Here is a 14,916-nt window from a genome sequence, read left to right as displayed (position 1 = left end):
TATATATCTGTTCTTTACAAAAGAAAATTATGCTTTTGAACATCTTCATCTTTCCCACAATTTTTATAAAATTCAAACAATGGAACATTTCAATGACATTTCTTAGACAACACTGATAAACAAGCAGTTGGATACAAATGCCATGTTTTTAAATAGTCATCCCTCTTATTGCTGGTGCCCAATAATATTGCTGTAGTTAGTGGTCTATCAGTGTTCCCATTAGAAACCCCTATTTGTAAGGGTTTATTACTCAGCTATAAAAATTTGCACTAGCTGAAATGTCACATAAAAGAGCTCAGCTTCAGAGCAATTTTTAAACCATTTTTTAAAAACCTGTTAGGACTGAAAATGTAATATAGAAATTTACCCCTTAAAGATGATTTCCTCCCCGCCCCCCACTCCTTAAACTCCAAATACTTCAGTTATTAAAAGGACATTTGTCAGACCATGAGTCCATAAAGTGAATTAGCCTCTTTTGAGATTTACAACAAAAACTTAGAATGGGTGAATATTAAAAGTTTTTAAAGTGGCAACCGTGCATTAATAGGAACAAGTTATAAAAGCTTTTGCCATGCACTCTCTATGTATAAATGGTATACAAATGTGTATTTAATTCATAATACAAATAAGAGAACTAGTCTTCATACACATTCACAGCAGATACCCTAACAGCACCAAAAAAGATGCTTCCTGAGAATGTATATTAAGAAGAATACAAAACAACTCCAAACTTTGTGTGATCTTACATACCATAAGAGCTCCAACACTTATGCACAATGGGGTGGATTAACCCTCTGGGTGCTGCGGACATATATATACACCTCCTCCTAAAGTGTTCATTTGGTTGGCAGTCTGGAAAATGCCAGAATGCGAAGGGTTAAGTTGGAACACTGACACTCTGCTTTTGAAGGTTTAAATTAAACCCTTTATACTTTAAACATTGTTTTTGTGGTCTAAGTAGTATACTATTTGACTCTGAATAACTTAGGGCCTGATCCAAAGCCCGCTGAAATCAATGGAAAGATGCCCATTGACTTCGGTGGGCTTTGGATCAGGCCCACAATTACTCTGGGTTAGGAGGCCCAAAATGTTTCCAAAAGACTGATTGATAAAGTATGAAATACATATCTCAACCGCATACGTATATCAGATATTTTAAAAATGGTTACCAGAGTAGGCTAAAATATGAGTTATATAAACTAAAGACTTTTAAGAACAAATATTAAAAAACAGAAGCATGTAGTGTCTGTTCATTATTAACTACTTTGGAACTAGCCTCAGATGTGAGGGGAGATACAGCTAAGAATTCTTTAATTCACATAAGCTATTGAGCTAAAAGAAGCAGGTTGGCAGATACAGGAACACTGATCAACAAGGTTTAGTTGGCTCACATTTATAACCACTTTGCTGGTTAGACTCAGAACCAGGGCACCTTCCTGCTGCTCAGTAAATGTATTGGATTATTTGGGCCAGGTGTGGCAGAAGCAAGAGGGAGAGAAAAGACCATTGAGCCCCTCCACTAGTACTCAGCTCTGGACCTCCTTTGAGTAGTCAGCTGAAACCAGCACAAAGGAATGACATGTGACTTGGTGGAAACACTAGGAATTCGTGGATTTTTGACAAAATCCTTCAGGGAATTGGGGTTGGAAAATGAAAGGCTGGGCAAAAGAAGGGAGAGAAAGAGAGATGCAGGGCACAGGTTTGTTTTAATTTTAAGTCTATTTAAAAACTCATGGCTCAAAGCAAAGAATGACAAAGCTACTCCGGGACTTGGTGCTCTGCTGTGCCATCCCTGAACCTCAGACGTGATTTTGAGTCACAGCAGAGGTGGTATTTAGTGCCTGGGACAATGGAGTGACTTATGTCACATATGGCCGCTCTATGTGATTAAAGCATGGGCTTCAAAAGAAATCCTATTAGTCCCCTTCCTACAGGGCAATGTTGGTTACGCAGTGGGGCCTCAAGTGGACAAAACTAGGTGACTTGTAGAGATTTCTCTTTCCTAAGTTTCAAGGGGTTAAAAGTGAGTTTGCTCCCAAAGGCAAGCTTTTCCTGGGTTCACCTAGCCTATGAGAGAACTGACATCTATGCCATATGAGCAGATCTAAACCTTACCAACCAAGTAGCAGTCTAGGCTAAATAGGCTGATGCAGCAAATTTGCAGATCTTGATCACACTAGGCAAGGGAGTCATTCTTCTAAGTGATAAAGTCAGTGAATGCACTCTTGAGGAGATAAAAAATTAAGTACCAGCTGACTTTGCACCATTTGAGTGAGGTATTCATTGCTGACCCAGTACAACAGAATTGTCATGTTCTGACACCAGCTAGGAATCACTGTAGAAGTGGTCAAGTCTGTTTCTTTATTGCAAGACTACTTATAAAAGCAGCTTATCAATTGATTAACAGTGCAATTTTCAGCTTGACAATGCATAGTATATATTTATGTACTGCATTTGCAAGGAACTTTATACAGCCCCCAGGTCCCCCTTAAAAAACTCATCATAGTTCTCATTGTCATAATTTCACATTAAGATCTGATAGTCAATAGAGGCAACAGGAACTTCATACTGAGACATTAAAGAGAAAACTGCAATTTCATATTAAGACATTTCTACTTGATTTTACTGTCTCAGCTTTTTAAACACTTGTGTGGTTTATATAGCACTTAGTAATCACAATGGAGTTGCAGTATTGTCTAGTACAAGACAGCTGGGTTCTATTTTCTTCTCTGTCATTGACTCACTAAGTGACTACGGGTAGAGGGGTTTCCAAAGTGCCCAAGTGAATTAGGAGCACAAGTTCCACTGAAAAATGCTTTGAGAGGCTTGTGCAGCAGCCCTTAGTATTGATTATTAATTATTATTATTATTTATTATGTCAGGCATGCCCATTCATTCATGTCTTTTGCATTTGGTCCATCTTTGGTCCACTTTGTAGAGGTGTCAGTTCTTATACAAGTTGCAAGGCAGTGCAGAATCAAGCCCATAAACTTCTGTGGGAGTAGGAGCAAGCCCTTAAAGTTTACCAATAAACATTTTTCATTCTGCAAGATAAAACCACTTATATGACTATGAGCCCTCTCTGTATTGTATTATAGCATGGTTAGACATATAACTTCTCCATACCTGTGAGTGACTGAGGGAAAGAATTCATCTCACAAAAGGCAAGTTTGTTGGCCCATTTTTGTGACATGAGAAACATCAGCGCTTATAGTAGATCTATATGGCTCTAATGAGGTCTCAGAGGTGAGAAACCTGTTTTTCTTTAAATCCTGTTTACTTCGTTTCTCACAGAAATTGATTCATCTGAATGACAAAAATTATAAAGAACCTAAATCAAGGAGGTGGGGAAGCCATCCTTTTCTCTTCTACCAGTGCTGCTTTCTGATACCCATGGCTCCTTTTCTCTTACGTGATAAGGTTCAGTAAATAATGAAGGCCTGCACCTACCCTTGATGGTTCACAGATTGTAACTCCCACAGCAGCACCACCCCATCCATTACTGTAGAATTAGTTGACAATCCTACTAGTTGTTCAAAAAATAAATAAATAAACTAATTGGTCCCAGCGGATAGTTAGGTGATGTGGAAGTCTTAAAAATACCATGATCTCCCATAGGATTTGCTAGCCTTCCTATACTCTATCCAGCACATTGGGACTTCTAAATTACATACCATAATTGACATCAAATATCTGTCCCATCAGTGAATATCTTTATTAGCATCAAAATCACTCACAACTAGTGTTCCTCAATGTTATTAAACAGAACTTGTTCTAGGTGTTGCCTTACTAATTAGTCAGGATGAGCCCGAGGAAGAAAATCTGGGTCATGTTAAATTAATTGGAATGAGCATGAAAATTAGCAGAGCAAACTGCATCAATTTTCTATAGAGAGCCTTTCTTCATGTTGAGAATAAAAATGGATATTATGAGGCATTAACCAAACTGCCTTCTGTGACTGCCAAGAGGTGTGTTACAGTAGCCCAAAAATATCATGCTCACAGATTTTCAGAAGTTAATGAGACATTTCCAGGAATGGTAAATACATGGTGTTAAAATGGGTGTGCCTCTTATGGGAAAATGCCAAGTCATTTCATGTTTATTCAGGCATAACAAGCTCTTCAAAATGAGCATAATTTAAGAGGTGAATAGTGCAAAGAGGGCTAACATTCAACTAATTTTCTTTAAGAAAGAAAAGATTAAATTGAACAAAAAATGAATTAAGAGGTTTACAAATCAACAAGTCAACCATCAGACTGCAGCCTCTGCTCAGTATATTCTCATCAGCCCCTGCCATGAAGTTTTCGAAAAAATGTCCCGAAGGCAGGGAACAAAGCGAGCAGAACTGATTACAGCCACACTCACCGCCTTGCTGTCTAAACTCTGTTTGGCTTCCTAATGAGCTCACTAAAAACCTAATTCATCTCCCATAACCCTTCTCAGCCCTCCTTGAAATTCACCATTATGGAAATTACAGATGAAACATTTACAGGCTGTGTTCAAATTACTGCTTCTTCAACAGGCAGGTCCCTGACCCGCACAATGAACACAATAGAGGTATGTCCAGCATGAAACCACTCAGGCCGCAGCCTATAGAATAAAGAGGCTCAGGAAGGTTAAGACTTTTTCTCATGGCGACAATGATTTCTGCATTAATGCTTTCAGTTCCATGAATATGGGAATTTTGTGGGCTTGACAGTATATCAAATACAAATTGTAATTCAGAAGGGGAGAAATGAGTTGTACTGATGACAAATAGCTGAAATAGGCTAATGTGAATTCCCAGCCTGTTCATGAGGAAGCTCCCTCTGTTCCTCATTACATGAAGTCAAAATGATCCTCACGGCACCTAGCCTGTAACTGGAAGATTACTGAATTGATGGATCCTTAGTTTAAAATGCAGCTGTTTTATTCTGCTTTAGTAATTAATTCTTTTTCCAATACCATATTGATTAAGCGTAGACCCTGATAAAGTTCAAACTGAGAAGAATCTCTAGTGGCTTCCTTAGTTGCTCAAGAGAGTCAATGAAAACTTCCTACAGTTCCACCTGCCTCCTCAGAGTGCTGATCCAATGAACAGAACAGGTTTTTCTCATAAATTAGTCAGGCCATGTGGAGCTGTATTAGCTGATGGTTGCTTTTGTCTCTCTACTTGCTGACTTGCTTTTCACTTTTGCTGTCCTTTGTGCTGTCACACACAAAGTCGGAGTGCAGCTGCCATTCTGAACCCAAACCAAGGTAAAGAACAATTCATACAAACTAATTTTTTTTTCATTTTATACAGCTGCAACTCCCTGAGCAGTGCAGCACTCACTAAGGCCTCCTGGGACCCAACTAGCTGAGAAATCAGTGCTGAAGCATGCAGATATACTGTGGGACTAAGGGGGGAAAAAAGTAACCTCTTTTCTTCAAGACTACTTCACCTTTTGGGATAGACTAGTTGCTACTGTGTTTTTGGCAGTTACAGATTTCCACAATATCATTTAAGTAAAAAGTGACATGAGCGCTTGAGACTGAGGGCTAGTCTTCACTGGCAAGGCTAACGCGTTGCCACGGCAGCCGTTTACCGTGGCTTGTGTGGTCGCGGAACTCCCAGCGCTCTAAAAAACCCACCCCCACGAAGGGCGTGGCTACCGGCGCAGGGAGTGTGGCTACCGGCGCAGGGAGTGTGGCTACCGGCGCAGGGAGTGTGGCTACCGGCGCAGGGAGCGCGGCTACCGGCGCTGGTGCACTGTCCACACTGGCACTTTACAGCGCTGAAACTTGCTGCGCTCAGGGGGGTGTTTTTTCACACCCCTGAGCGAGAAAGTTGCAGCGCTGTAAATTGCCAGTGTAGACAAGCCCTAGAACAACCACATCACTGACTACAACGGAAGGCTAGAGGTGCCTGTTGAACAACAGACAGTTAGGCACTGTCTATATGAATGACCTGTATAAACCCAACAACATTTATAAGAAGAGGCATCACCAACATGTTGCTGCTTTTCAGAGGGTCACATGCACAGAGGCATCAATGCTTGTGAATAAAAACAAGCATGATAACTGAAAGTTTCTCAGATTACAGCCTGTACAATGGATTTTCTTTCCTGTGAAGATCAGGACTACTGGGAAGTCTTTTAGAGCAGTGTAGTGCATTGTCCTAAACAAAACAACTACCAAAACCCACTACGCCTGGATGCTGCAATTTATAACCTTCCATGCAAACAGATTCAAGTTGTGTGCTGTAGCCCATAACCTGCTTGCAGGAGAACAAGTGATCTGCAGAAACAAATCGGCTCTGACAGAATAATAGGCATTTATGATATTAGTAATCCTTGTTCAGGCTACAAATCACATGAGAATATATAAAGGTTAAGGGCCTGATTCTGATTTGACATCAATTTTATACTAGTTTGACACCTGTGACTTAACCTCCTGATTTACACTGGTGTGAAGTCAGAATCAGGCCTTTAATGTTGTTTTAGGAGAAGCTGCTAAATTTTGTGCTGAAACTGAAACTTAACTAGGATAGTATAGGGGTCTCAGTGAGAATTCTCAGAGTACATTAGGCCAGGACTGATACTCTGATAGTTGCATTCCCCCACCTTCATAGCATTCTTTCTTAGGTCAAAAGGTCATCCTTCACAGATGTCTCCAGCAGACACTCAGTTGTCAAAAGGTTGCACCATGTGATGTGTGCAATCACTGTTAACAATGCACTGTTCTCATTGAGATACATAAACACTTTGCACGTCTAAATAATTTCCTTGGTAAAAAACAACTTGTTTTTTACACAGTCTTATTCAGTTATCAAAACAATGTATGAAACTCTGTGCGTAAGCAATCAAAAAAACCTCCCTAAATTAACTACTTCAATATTCCATTTTCTTCTTTTCTTTTTGTCATTTTATTCAGTGCTAGGAGATGCTGCTGTTTTATTTCATATAAAAGGGAATGAAAGCACCGTATCCCAAAGTATGTAACAGCAATGCATCTAATTTGGCGGCAAAGGCACACAATTGGTGAACATGCAAAATTGCAAGCCATTTGTCAGAAAAATTACAACACGCAGGAAAAAAAAAGCATAAAAGCATACCTGTGCATTTTTGAATATATCCAATTACAATTCCTTCGCATTAAAAGTTAACAAACATTATGCACATTGTGTGACCAGGTGCAAAAAAGCAGAATTATAGATGTATGCTTGCTTACCACAAATTCAGGTTAGTCTTGTGCATAAAGTTTATTTTTCAGTAGTACTTTAAAACAATAGGTTCTAGTTATTACAGTAGCTTAGCTTTTTAATTTTCTGCTGCCTCTAGATGAATAATATAACAAAGATTTCTTCGTTGTTGAAGACAGTTACTTTAAAGCAGCTTGAAGCTATCATATGCAATACAAGACAAGTCATTTCTTTCTAGAAGGGATTCCAACACATGTATCAGTATTGTTATCTATTTATAAATTATATATTTAAAAGTAAAGTAAGACAGACATATCTGAAATATTACACAGGGGGAAACATGATAAGAGATATTCGAAATTATTCAACCTAATCCTAACCCATAGAACCTTAAAGACACTGGGAATTTGTAGAAGAATTAAGCATTATATGTTGTAAAAAGCTCAGTTAAATACGCTCACAAACCAAGCTGAGAGTCTTTCAGATCTGCAATACACAGGCCTTCCAAATGCAAAACATTTCTCTTTCTGAGGGCTCTTCTTTTTCTTTCCACGCTTTTAATCACTGAACCTACCGAAAGTACACTTTCTAGAAAATCTTCAGTGCTTTCATGTCTTGTATTTCATACACTTAGCCATCTTGGATTAATAGGAGCCAATGAAGATACACATTCTTAAAACGGCTGCAGTTTCATTGGTCTAATCTATGAACTTTAAAGACCTACGTTTTATGAGCTTTCCTCAGGGTAGGTATTTCAATGTTCTAAAAACAGGGTTATGGACTGTTAAATTAAGCACATGTTCTGAATTGACATTTTAGTTCCAACAGGTTATTTGGTGCCAAGATTGCCAATTTAGTATCTGCAACCCTGGAACATATGTTTACATGCCTTCTTAGCTTTGGGGGGAGGCAGAGGGAATTGAAAACACAGTGGTGTTGCATAATAATTTTATGCTCAAATATAAAAATCTGAAAAAATGTAAGAAGAGGTTTGCACCTATGTTATATGAACTTAAGAGCACTACAGTTGAAAATGGTGCATAGACATTGCTGTTTATGACCTTTTCAGCAACTTGTATAGTTATATGTTCATTCCTGTTTTCTAATGCAAGAGCCTTACTTCTGGCTTTAGCTACAGTAAATGTGAATCATTCAATTATAGGAAGGGGTGCTAAAAAACCTTTTATTGTGAAAGTAATGCTAACTGTAGAAGGCAATAGTAATGCTGAGGCAAAATGATCTTTAGATAATGAAACATAATGGGTGACTTTTAGTCAGTCTGTTCTACTGAAGCCCATTTTCCAGGGTTTACACCCAGAGGGCACATACATAGACCTAATGAAGGAATGTTCAAAAATCATATGAGCTGATCTACACCAGTCTTTCCAAAGAAAGTCAAAAGAATAGTTTACCTGTAAAGATGCTTTACAATGAAGCAGACAAGATGTAACAATAAGAGAGATGTAAATACACACACGCACGCAGAGCTACCACTTTCGAAGTGTAGCACATTTGTGGGTCATTCAAGAGTTTGCATCACAATTTTCACAAAATCCAAACATGCACACACTTCTTACAGGTGTTATCTCAGCCTTAGACTGTTGAGCAGTGAAGCTAATCCCTACAGCAACATTTGAAGGTTTAAAAGCTACAGGTTTTTTGTTTTAAATGCCAGTGAAAACATTGCCTATGCTCAGAGGCCTTTTAAAACAAAACCAAAGCTTTTAAAGCTTCAAAAGCACCCATGGGAATTTGCTCCTCAGGAGGGAATCCTAACTGAAGGCCAAGTTTCAGTGGATTCCCCTGGACACTACAAAATGTTAACGTGTTTTGTGGGTCTCTTCTACTTCTTTTAATAGGGATGGCTGGAGCTGACTGAATCAAGCAAAGAACAGACTGAAATCTTTGTCTAAGCCCTAAACTTAACTAAGCCCAAATCTCTTTTTAGGCAAATCAGTCCCAACTAAGTCTACAGCTCTCCCCCAAACCTGAAACCTACAAACCTCATGGATACCTAATGCAACTAACAGAAAGACCCCAGAGAGGCACCAGCTGTAAAAGAAGTAGCAGGGAGAACAGAAGAACAGTTTAAAGTTTTTCTGTTGTTAGGAACCTAGAAAGAAAATGGGCTAGGAATTAAATCAAATGAGAGTTGCTTCTAGGAAAGTCTTCTGAAAGGCAAAAGAAAATGGCAAAGAGAAAGGCTTACATGAGTGTGAAGCCAAATAAAAGAAATAAGAAAATGGCAGTTGAAAGTAATGTATGTAAGGAAGACAATTTCCTTCCATAAACACTGTAGATTACCAACAACATGTTGTTTCTGATACGTACTAAAGGATTTAAAATTTAAATTTATTTAAAATCATTTTTAAAACTTGTGAATGACATTTACATCTTGATTGATGAATGACTGTTGCAAAGTTAGGACATTGATTTTTGAGCAATGCCAAAAAAACTAAAGAGAAGCATCGGAACACAGGACCTTTCAACAATTGGTTTGGAAGGATTATTCTTATAAAGAGGCAGCAAAGAATCAAAGTTTGTCTAGAATAAGGCCACAGAATCGCAGCTGTTACAGATGGAAAAGAACTATTAGTGTAAATAAGACATCCTCCTCCTGCAAGTGTAGGCTATAGAAGAAAATTCAAGGGACATTTAATAAAATGTCATGCAGTTGGAGTGATGTTTCTCCTGGATGAAAAATTTTGTAGGGTAGGAGGAGAAAACAAATCATTCCTAAACAATCTGAGGAGCAAATGAATTGTTTTATGTCTGGCAAGTGGTTGCCAGACAGTAGAACAGAAATTAATGGGAGTTCCCATCCCATTGAACTGTGCATGTATGCCTGTCCTGCACATTACCACAGCTGAGACTCAACCTATACCCTTCTGATCAAAGCCAAGAACTCTACCAAGGTAACCAAAAAGGGAATCATACCCAAAGGAGTTGTGCTAGGCTTGCTCCTAGATTTCAAATTATACACCAGGCAACTTTTCAGTACCTTAAGAGCAGTTGAACCTTACAAGAAAATACTCTAAAGAAGCAGCTAAAATGATTACATGTGAATAAAGAAGGGGAAAAGTATATTCACATCCCAAGTACAAACAGAAGAAGTTGCTTTGAGCTTATATAAGATATTTTGGAAAAAATGATAACTGAAGAAAAGCACAATCAAGATTGTAGCCTCTGACTATATCTCTATATAATTTCCCTCCCCACATACCAAATATTACTATATATACACACACAAACACATATATTTTGAGCCAAATTCTACCTTCAGGTATGCACACTCAACTCCCATTGACACGCACTGAAGGCAACTTTGGATCTATTATGTACTTTATATTTACATTTGTAAAATTAAGAATGCAGAAAATTACTGTACAAAGATTTAAAATTCTTCAGCAGATCTAAAAGAAAGGACAATTTATATCTACTAAACAAAAATAATTGATAGCCATTTGAAAGTTTAAAGGAGGGTTATTCATCATACAGCACACCTGAATTCTACTAGTGTGGACTTCTTGCTGAATTGACATTCTCTTTGGTGGGTCCCAGGACTGTGGGATTAGTTTACCAGAAGGAAAGAAGGGCCTGAAACCAAACCTAATTGATGAATTACTAGATTAGAAAGTCCTGTCTGTATGATTTGTCCAAATTTACAGATTCAGAAGACAAAACAAAAAAAAAAATCAGTCAAATCTGTAATTAAGGTTAAATTACAGATTAATAGAAAGAATGAAAGATCTAAGAAGTTAAGAAAGATCTTCCTTCATAAAATCTTGCCCACAGACAGGACTTTATGCCATAGTATTCTCAAAGTTGGGAATGTGAACTGCTAATAAAATCCAGCAGAAGGAAATTATCAGGATAATGAATTTACAGTAAAACAAAGCATATCCTCCATCGGTGAAGATATCTACAATGTTTTTGTTGTTTTGAAATTTTCTGAAAATGGATAAGTGTAATAGCAAATCCATTGAGACACTACCACAAATGAGGATATTACTGTCACAGTCAAACAGATGGAAGATACCTGTATTCTTAAGAATTAAAGCTGCTTAACTAGTGTACGAATCAAAGGTAAATTTGTAATATATAATTTATGGACATTAGTATTCTACATGAAAAAGCTAAAGCAATATTGAACTAAAGAAAAATAAAGCTACTGAAAAAAACTGGTCAAGTCTAGTGGTTGGAATCTTCTTCTCTGGCAGAAGATACTGGACTTTTTTATGCTTCAGAAAGACAGAAATCTAATAATCTTTTTTGCTAACATGGTAGCAGATGTTTCACCAAAAAGAAATTCATAATTTCTGAATACACGATGTGAGACTAACATTGTTTGGACTTCCAAGAGCACGAAAGGCCATCAGTCAAAGTAAAGATCTAATAAATAAAAACAAAGAAATAAACAAAAACCCTACTGCCTTTCTTCATACGGAAAGCATTTGCAGTTTAGGATTGAAATGAAAAACATGGATAAAACATGGTGTCCCAATCAAGTTCTCCTTTAGCCATATTTGAAAATGATCTCTGCCAGTGTGTCAAACAGGTAGTAGACATGAGAATGGAAGTTCAAGAGCCTGATTCTAAAATGGGACTACTCGCATGGGTAAGGACTATTTGCTCAACTAAATGTTTGTAGATTAGGCTCCTAATGAGCATCAAACTTAGGGAAAAAAAATCACTACTGACAAACCTTCTGATTTATTTTTGTTACTGTCAAAACAGTAAGATTTTTCTTTGTTCAGGAAGCATGCTCTTCCTGATGGTTCTATTATTTTCTTCTAGCTCATAGTGTAGACATAGCTTACATCTAGCCTATTGTTAAACACAGATGGTTGAAAAATAGAATAACAATTCCCGCCCAAAAATTCAAAATTCTGAAGTCATTTTATTTTTGCAGGATTCAAAATGGACCCATTTTCTAGCATATTTTTTAATTTGGAAAATATTTCAATAAAAAGTTTGGTCAAAAATCTTGGAAAAAATTCATGAAAAACAGAAAATGTTGATAATGTTGACAATTAAAAAAAAAAAAGCTTAGTATTTGAGAAAAGGCCATTTCTGATGAAAAAACCTTGTGTGAAAAATTTCAACCAGTTCTTCCATGGTAAAAATTAAGAAACCAGGTAACAGAATACCTGTACTACTGTATTTACAATACTAACACAGTTGTAGAAGAGCCAATAATTAAGGGCCTAATCCTGCACCTTGAAGATTAAAGGATGCTTTGCAACTGACTTCATCAGAAAGAGGTTTAGACCCTAAGTGGTCATTCATCAATTAGGCCCCAATCCTGCAGAGACTTACTCTAATGGTCAATGTTAACTCATGGGAGAAGTTCCATTGACTTCAATAGCTCATAAAGCTAAGCATGTGTGTAAATCTTTACAGGATTGGGGCCCCGCTTTGGCTATCACAAGTACATCAGAAGGCATATGCTGATGCACAAGAACAATTTTCATTCCATCCCACTTCATAACTAGCTTCATATCCCAAGCCGTTTCTTGGAAGAAAAATATTTGACATATCCAAAATGCAAATTATTACATTAAAATCTTTAACTAGTGGCAAATCATAGCTCAGATTTTGGTTTAATTCTGGGAAATAAAAGGTGGCAATAAAGAAATACTAAAAAGGTGGTAGCCTTTTGATTGTAAAGAAGACATGGGGTTTTAATAATTTTCTCAAGGCAGTGAACTGACACAATAAAAGTTACACTCATTAAATTTTACATGATTTGTGAACTAAGTACTTTTTTATGCAAAACAGGCTTTACAGTTTGGTAGCACAGAAATATGAAAAGCAAGAATTTTCATTATGTGCACATCTAGAAAATGAATATTAGCTTCCTTTTACACTTTTAGTGGGAAATTGTTTTATTTAAAACATTTAAAAGGCTGGCATAGTGTATTAGTGGATGCAGAATGCCACAACACTTGCATAATCTTGGACTCTTTATATCTAACTGGATGGCTGCCCAGTCCCACAAAACACAGACTAATAATGCATTACCATTGAGCCAAACTATGCCTTCATTTACACTGGTGCAATCCCAGGGTAATTCCATTTACTTCAGTGGAGTTACTCTGGATTTATACAAGCATAAGGGCCTGATCCAAAGCTCATTCAAGTCAATGGAACACTTTCTGTTGACTTAGCAGGCTTTGTATTAGACCCACAATAAGAAGAGAATTTGGCTCAGTCAGAAGATTTCAGTTCAGTCCTACACCTGTTCCTCAGGGCAAGGGAAACTAGGAGTGCACTCAGCTCCTGTTGGACGTGTAGAAGTTTATGCTCCTCTCGAACAGTCCTGTCTAGCAGATGCATAGAGTGAAGACTCCTTCACTGACAAGAGCACAGCCATTAAGTGGTGAGTTTGAGGTCAGAGGAAGTAAAGGGGACGCGTGAGCTGAATGATTCTGATTTCCACTATTTATGTGATGTTTCATACTCTTGATCCAGGACTATAAAATTGGACAGGGAGTTCATGCAAGTTTCTGATTTTTATGCTCATAAATAATTTCAAAGCTTTGGGCTCAGCCCTGCAATAAAAATCCATATATGTATGCGTCAGACTCCTTTCTGGTGAACTTTTGACATATAAGAGGAGCTGTGTTCAGTTTTTAATATGACCAATTTGCATCTCTGGACAGATACAAGGAAAGGAAGGTAGTTGCTTAAACATGGGCAGTCCATAAGCCTGAAAGCATTAACACCAGGTTATGAGAGGAAAAAGAGCTCTTTACATAGTTAAGGATTAAATCAAGGGTTGTCAAACATTTTCATAGCATGAATCACATCTTAGAGAACTTGCAGATCATCTTTTGCTCCCATTTACAACTGCATCACTTCATGGTTGCAGCTACAGCAGTGGCTTTGCTTACATGGAGAAATATAAAATGCCAATCCCTGGCTGTGGCTGAGGAATGCACAGTGCAAATTGGAGGGATGCAGAGATAGAACAGCGATAAACCACTCTTGAGCTTCCCCAACCCTGGGTGGGCTGCATGCTGGGCTGGTCCCCAGGTGTAAGTTAGAGCAGCCAGAAGAACGCTTAAACATTTGTTCGTTGCCAATGGCTAGAAAGGCTCTTCTGGGACCTGGGAATCAGCAGGGCACAGGGAAAACACACCCCTTTGTCCCAAGCCAGGCCCTCTATGCTTGCTGCCAGTGGTGCTGAAACAATTTTTGCGGTGGGGGTGCTGAAGGCAGAAACCATGTACTTAGGTTGTTATTACTACTTCAAGCCAGAGGGTGCAGCAGCACCCCCAGCACCCTTAGCTCCAGCACTTATGTTTGGGAGGGAGGGAGTAGTGGCATCAGAGCCATTACAACTGCTATATGTCACCAGAGGATCCCCTTATGTTGGGGGATATCCCCTAAAGCTGGCTCTACAAAGTGACCCAGCATAGTCAAGCATCTGAGCCAAAGTATTTATGTGTTACTAGCTGTCTTTAATGCAATCCAATTTTTTTTTAAGGCAAACACGCTGTCTACGTCTCTTCATTTCATCTCTCCCTCCATCTCTCATCTTCTCTCTCCCCAGGCTCTCCTGCATATGTGTTCTTGCCACTCAGTCCCGTTCTCCTCCTTTCTCCTGCACATACTTCCCTGTTGCCTGACTCTCCTTTTCCCCTGCACATGCTCCCAGCCCCTCTGGATGCGCTGTCCTCTCCTCTTCCTGCTTCCTTGGACATAATTCTTGGCTGCCTCATGCTTTTCTCTCTTCCCTTTTTCCACTG

General features: G+C 38.4%; 1 protein-coding gene across 7 annotated transcripts in view; it reads right to left on the bottom strand.

The window, feature by feature from the left end:
• MEIS2 (Meis homeobox 2) overlaps nucleotides 1-14,916 on the bottom strand; it is a 185,541-nt gene that overhangs the window by 141,286 nt on the left and 29,339 nt on the right. For 3 of the 7 annotated variants that reach the window (XM_084631970.1, XM_084631974.1, XM_084631971.1), the window contains exon 8: nucleotides 751-852. The exons of the other annotated variants lie outside the window; for them this stretch is intronic. In XM_084631970.1, coding sequence (XP_084488096.1) covers nucleotides 751-852 — 102 coding nt within the window. The remainder of the gene's footprint in view (nucleotides 1-750; nucleotides 853-14,916) is intronic. 7 annotated transcript variants of the gene reach the window in all.

The sequence above is a fragment of the Lepidochelys olivacea genome (assembly GCF_965140295.1).
Source record: "Lepidochelys olivacea isolate rLepOli2 genome assembly, chromosome: 6".
Taxonomy (NCBI): domain Eukaryota; kingdom Metazoa; phylum Chordata; order Testudines; family Cheloniidae; genus Lepidochelys; species Lepidochelys olivacea.
This window is presented reverse-complemented; position numbering and strand designations above follow the sequence as displayed.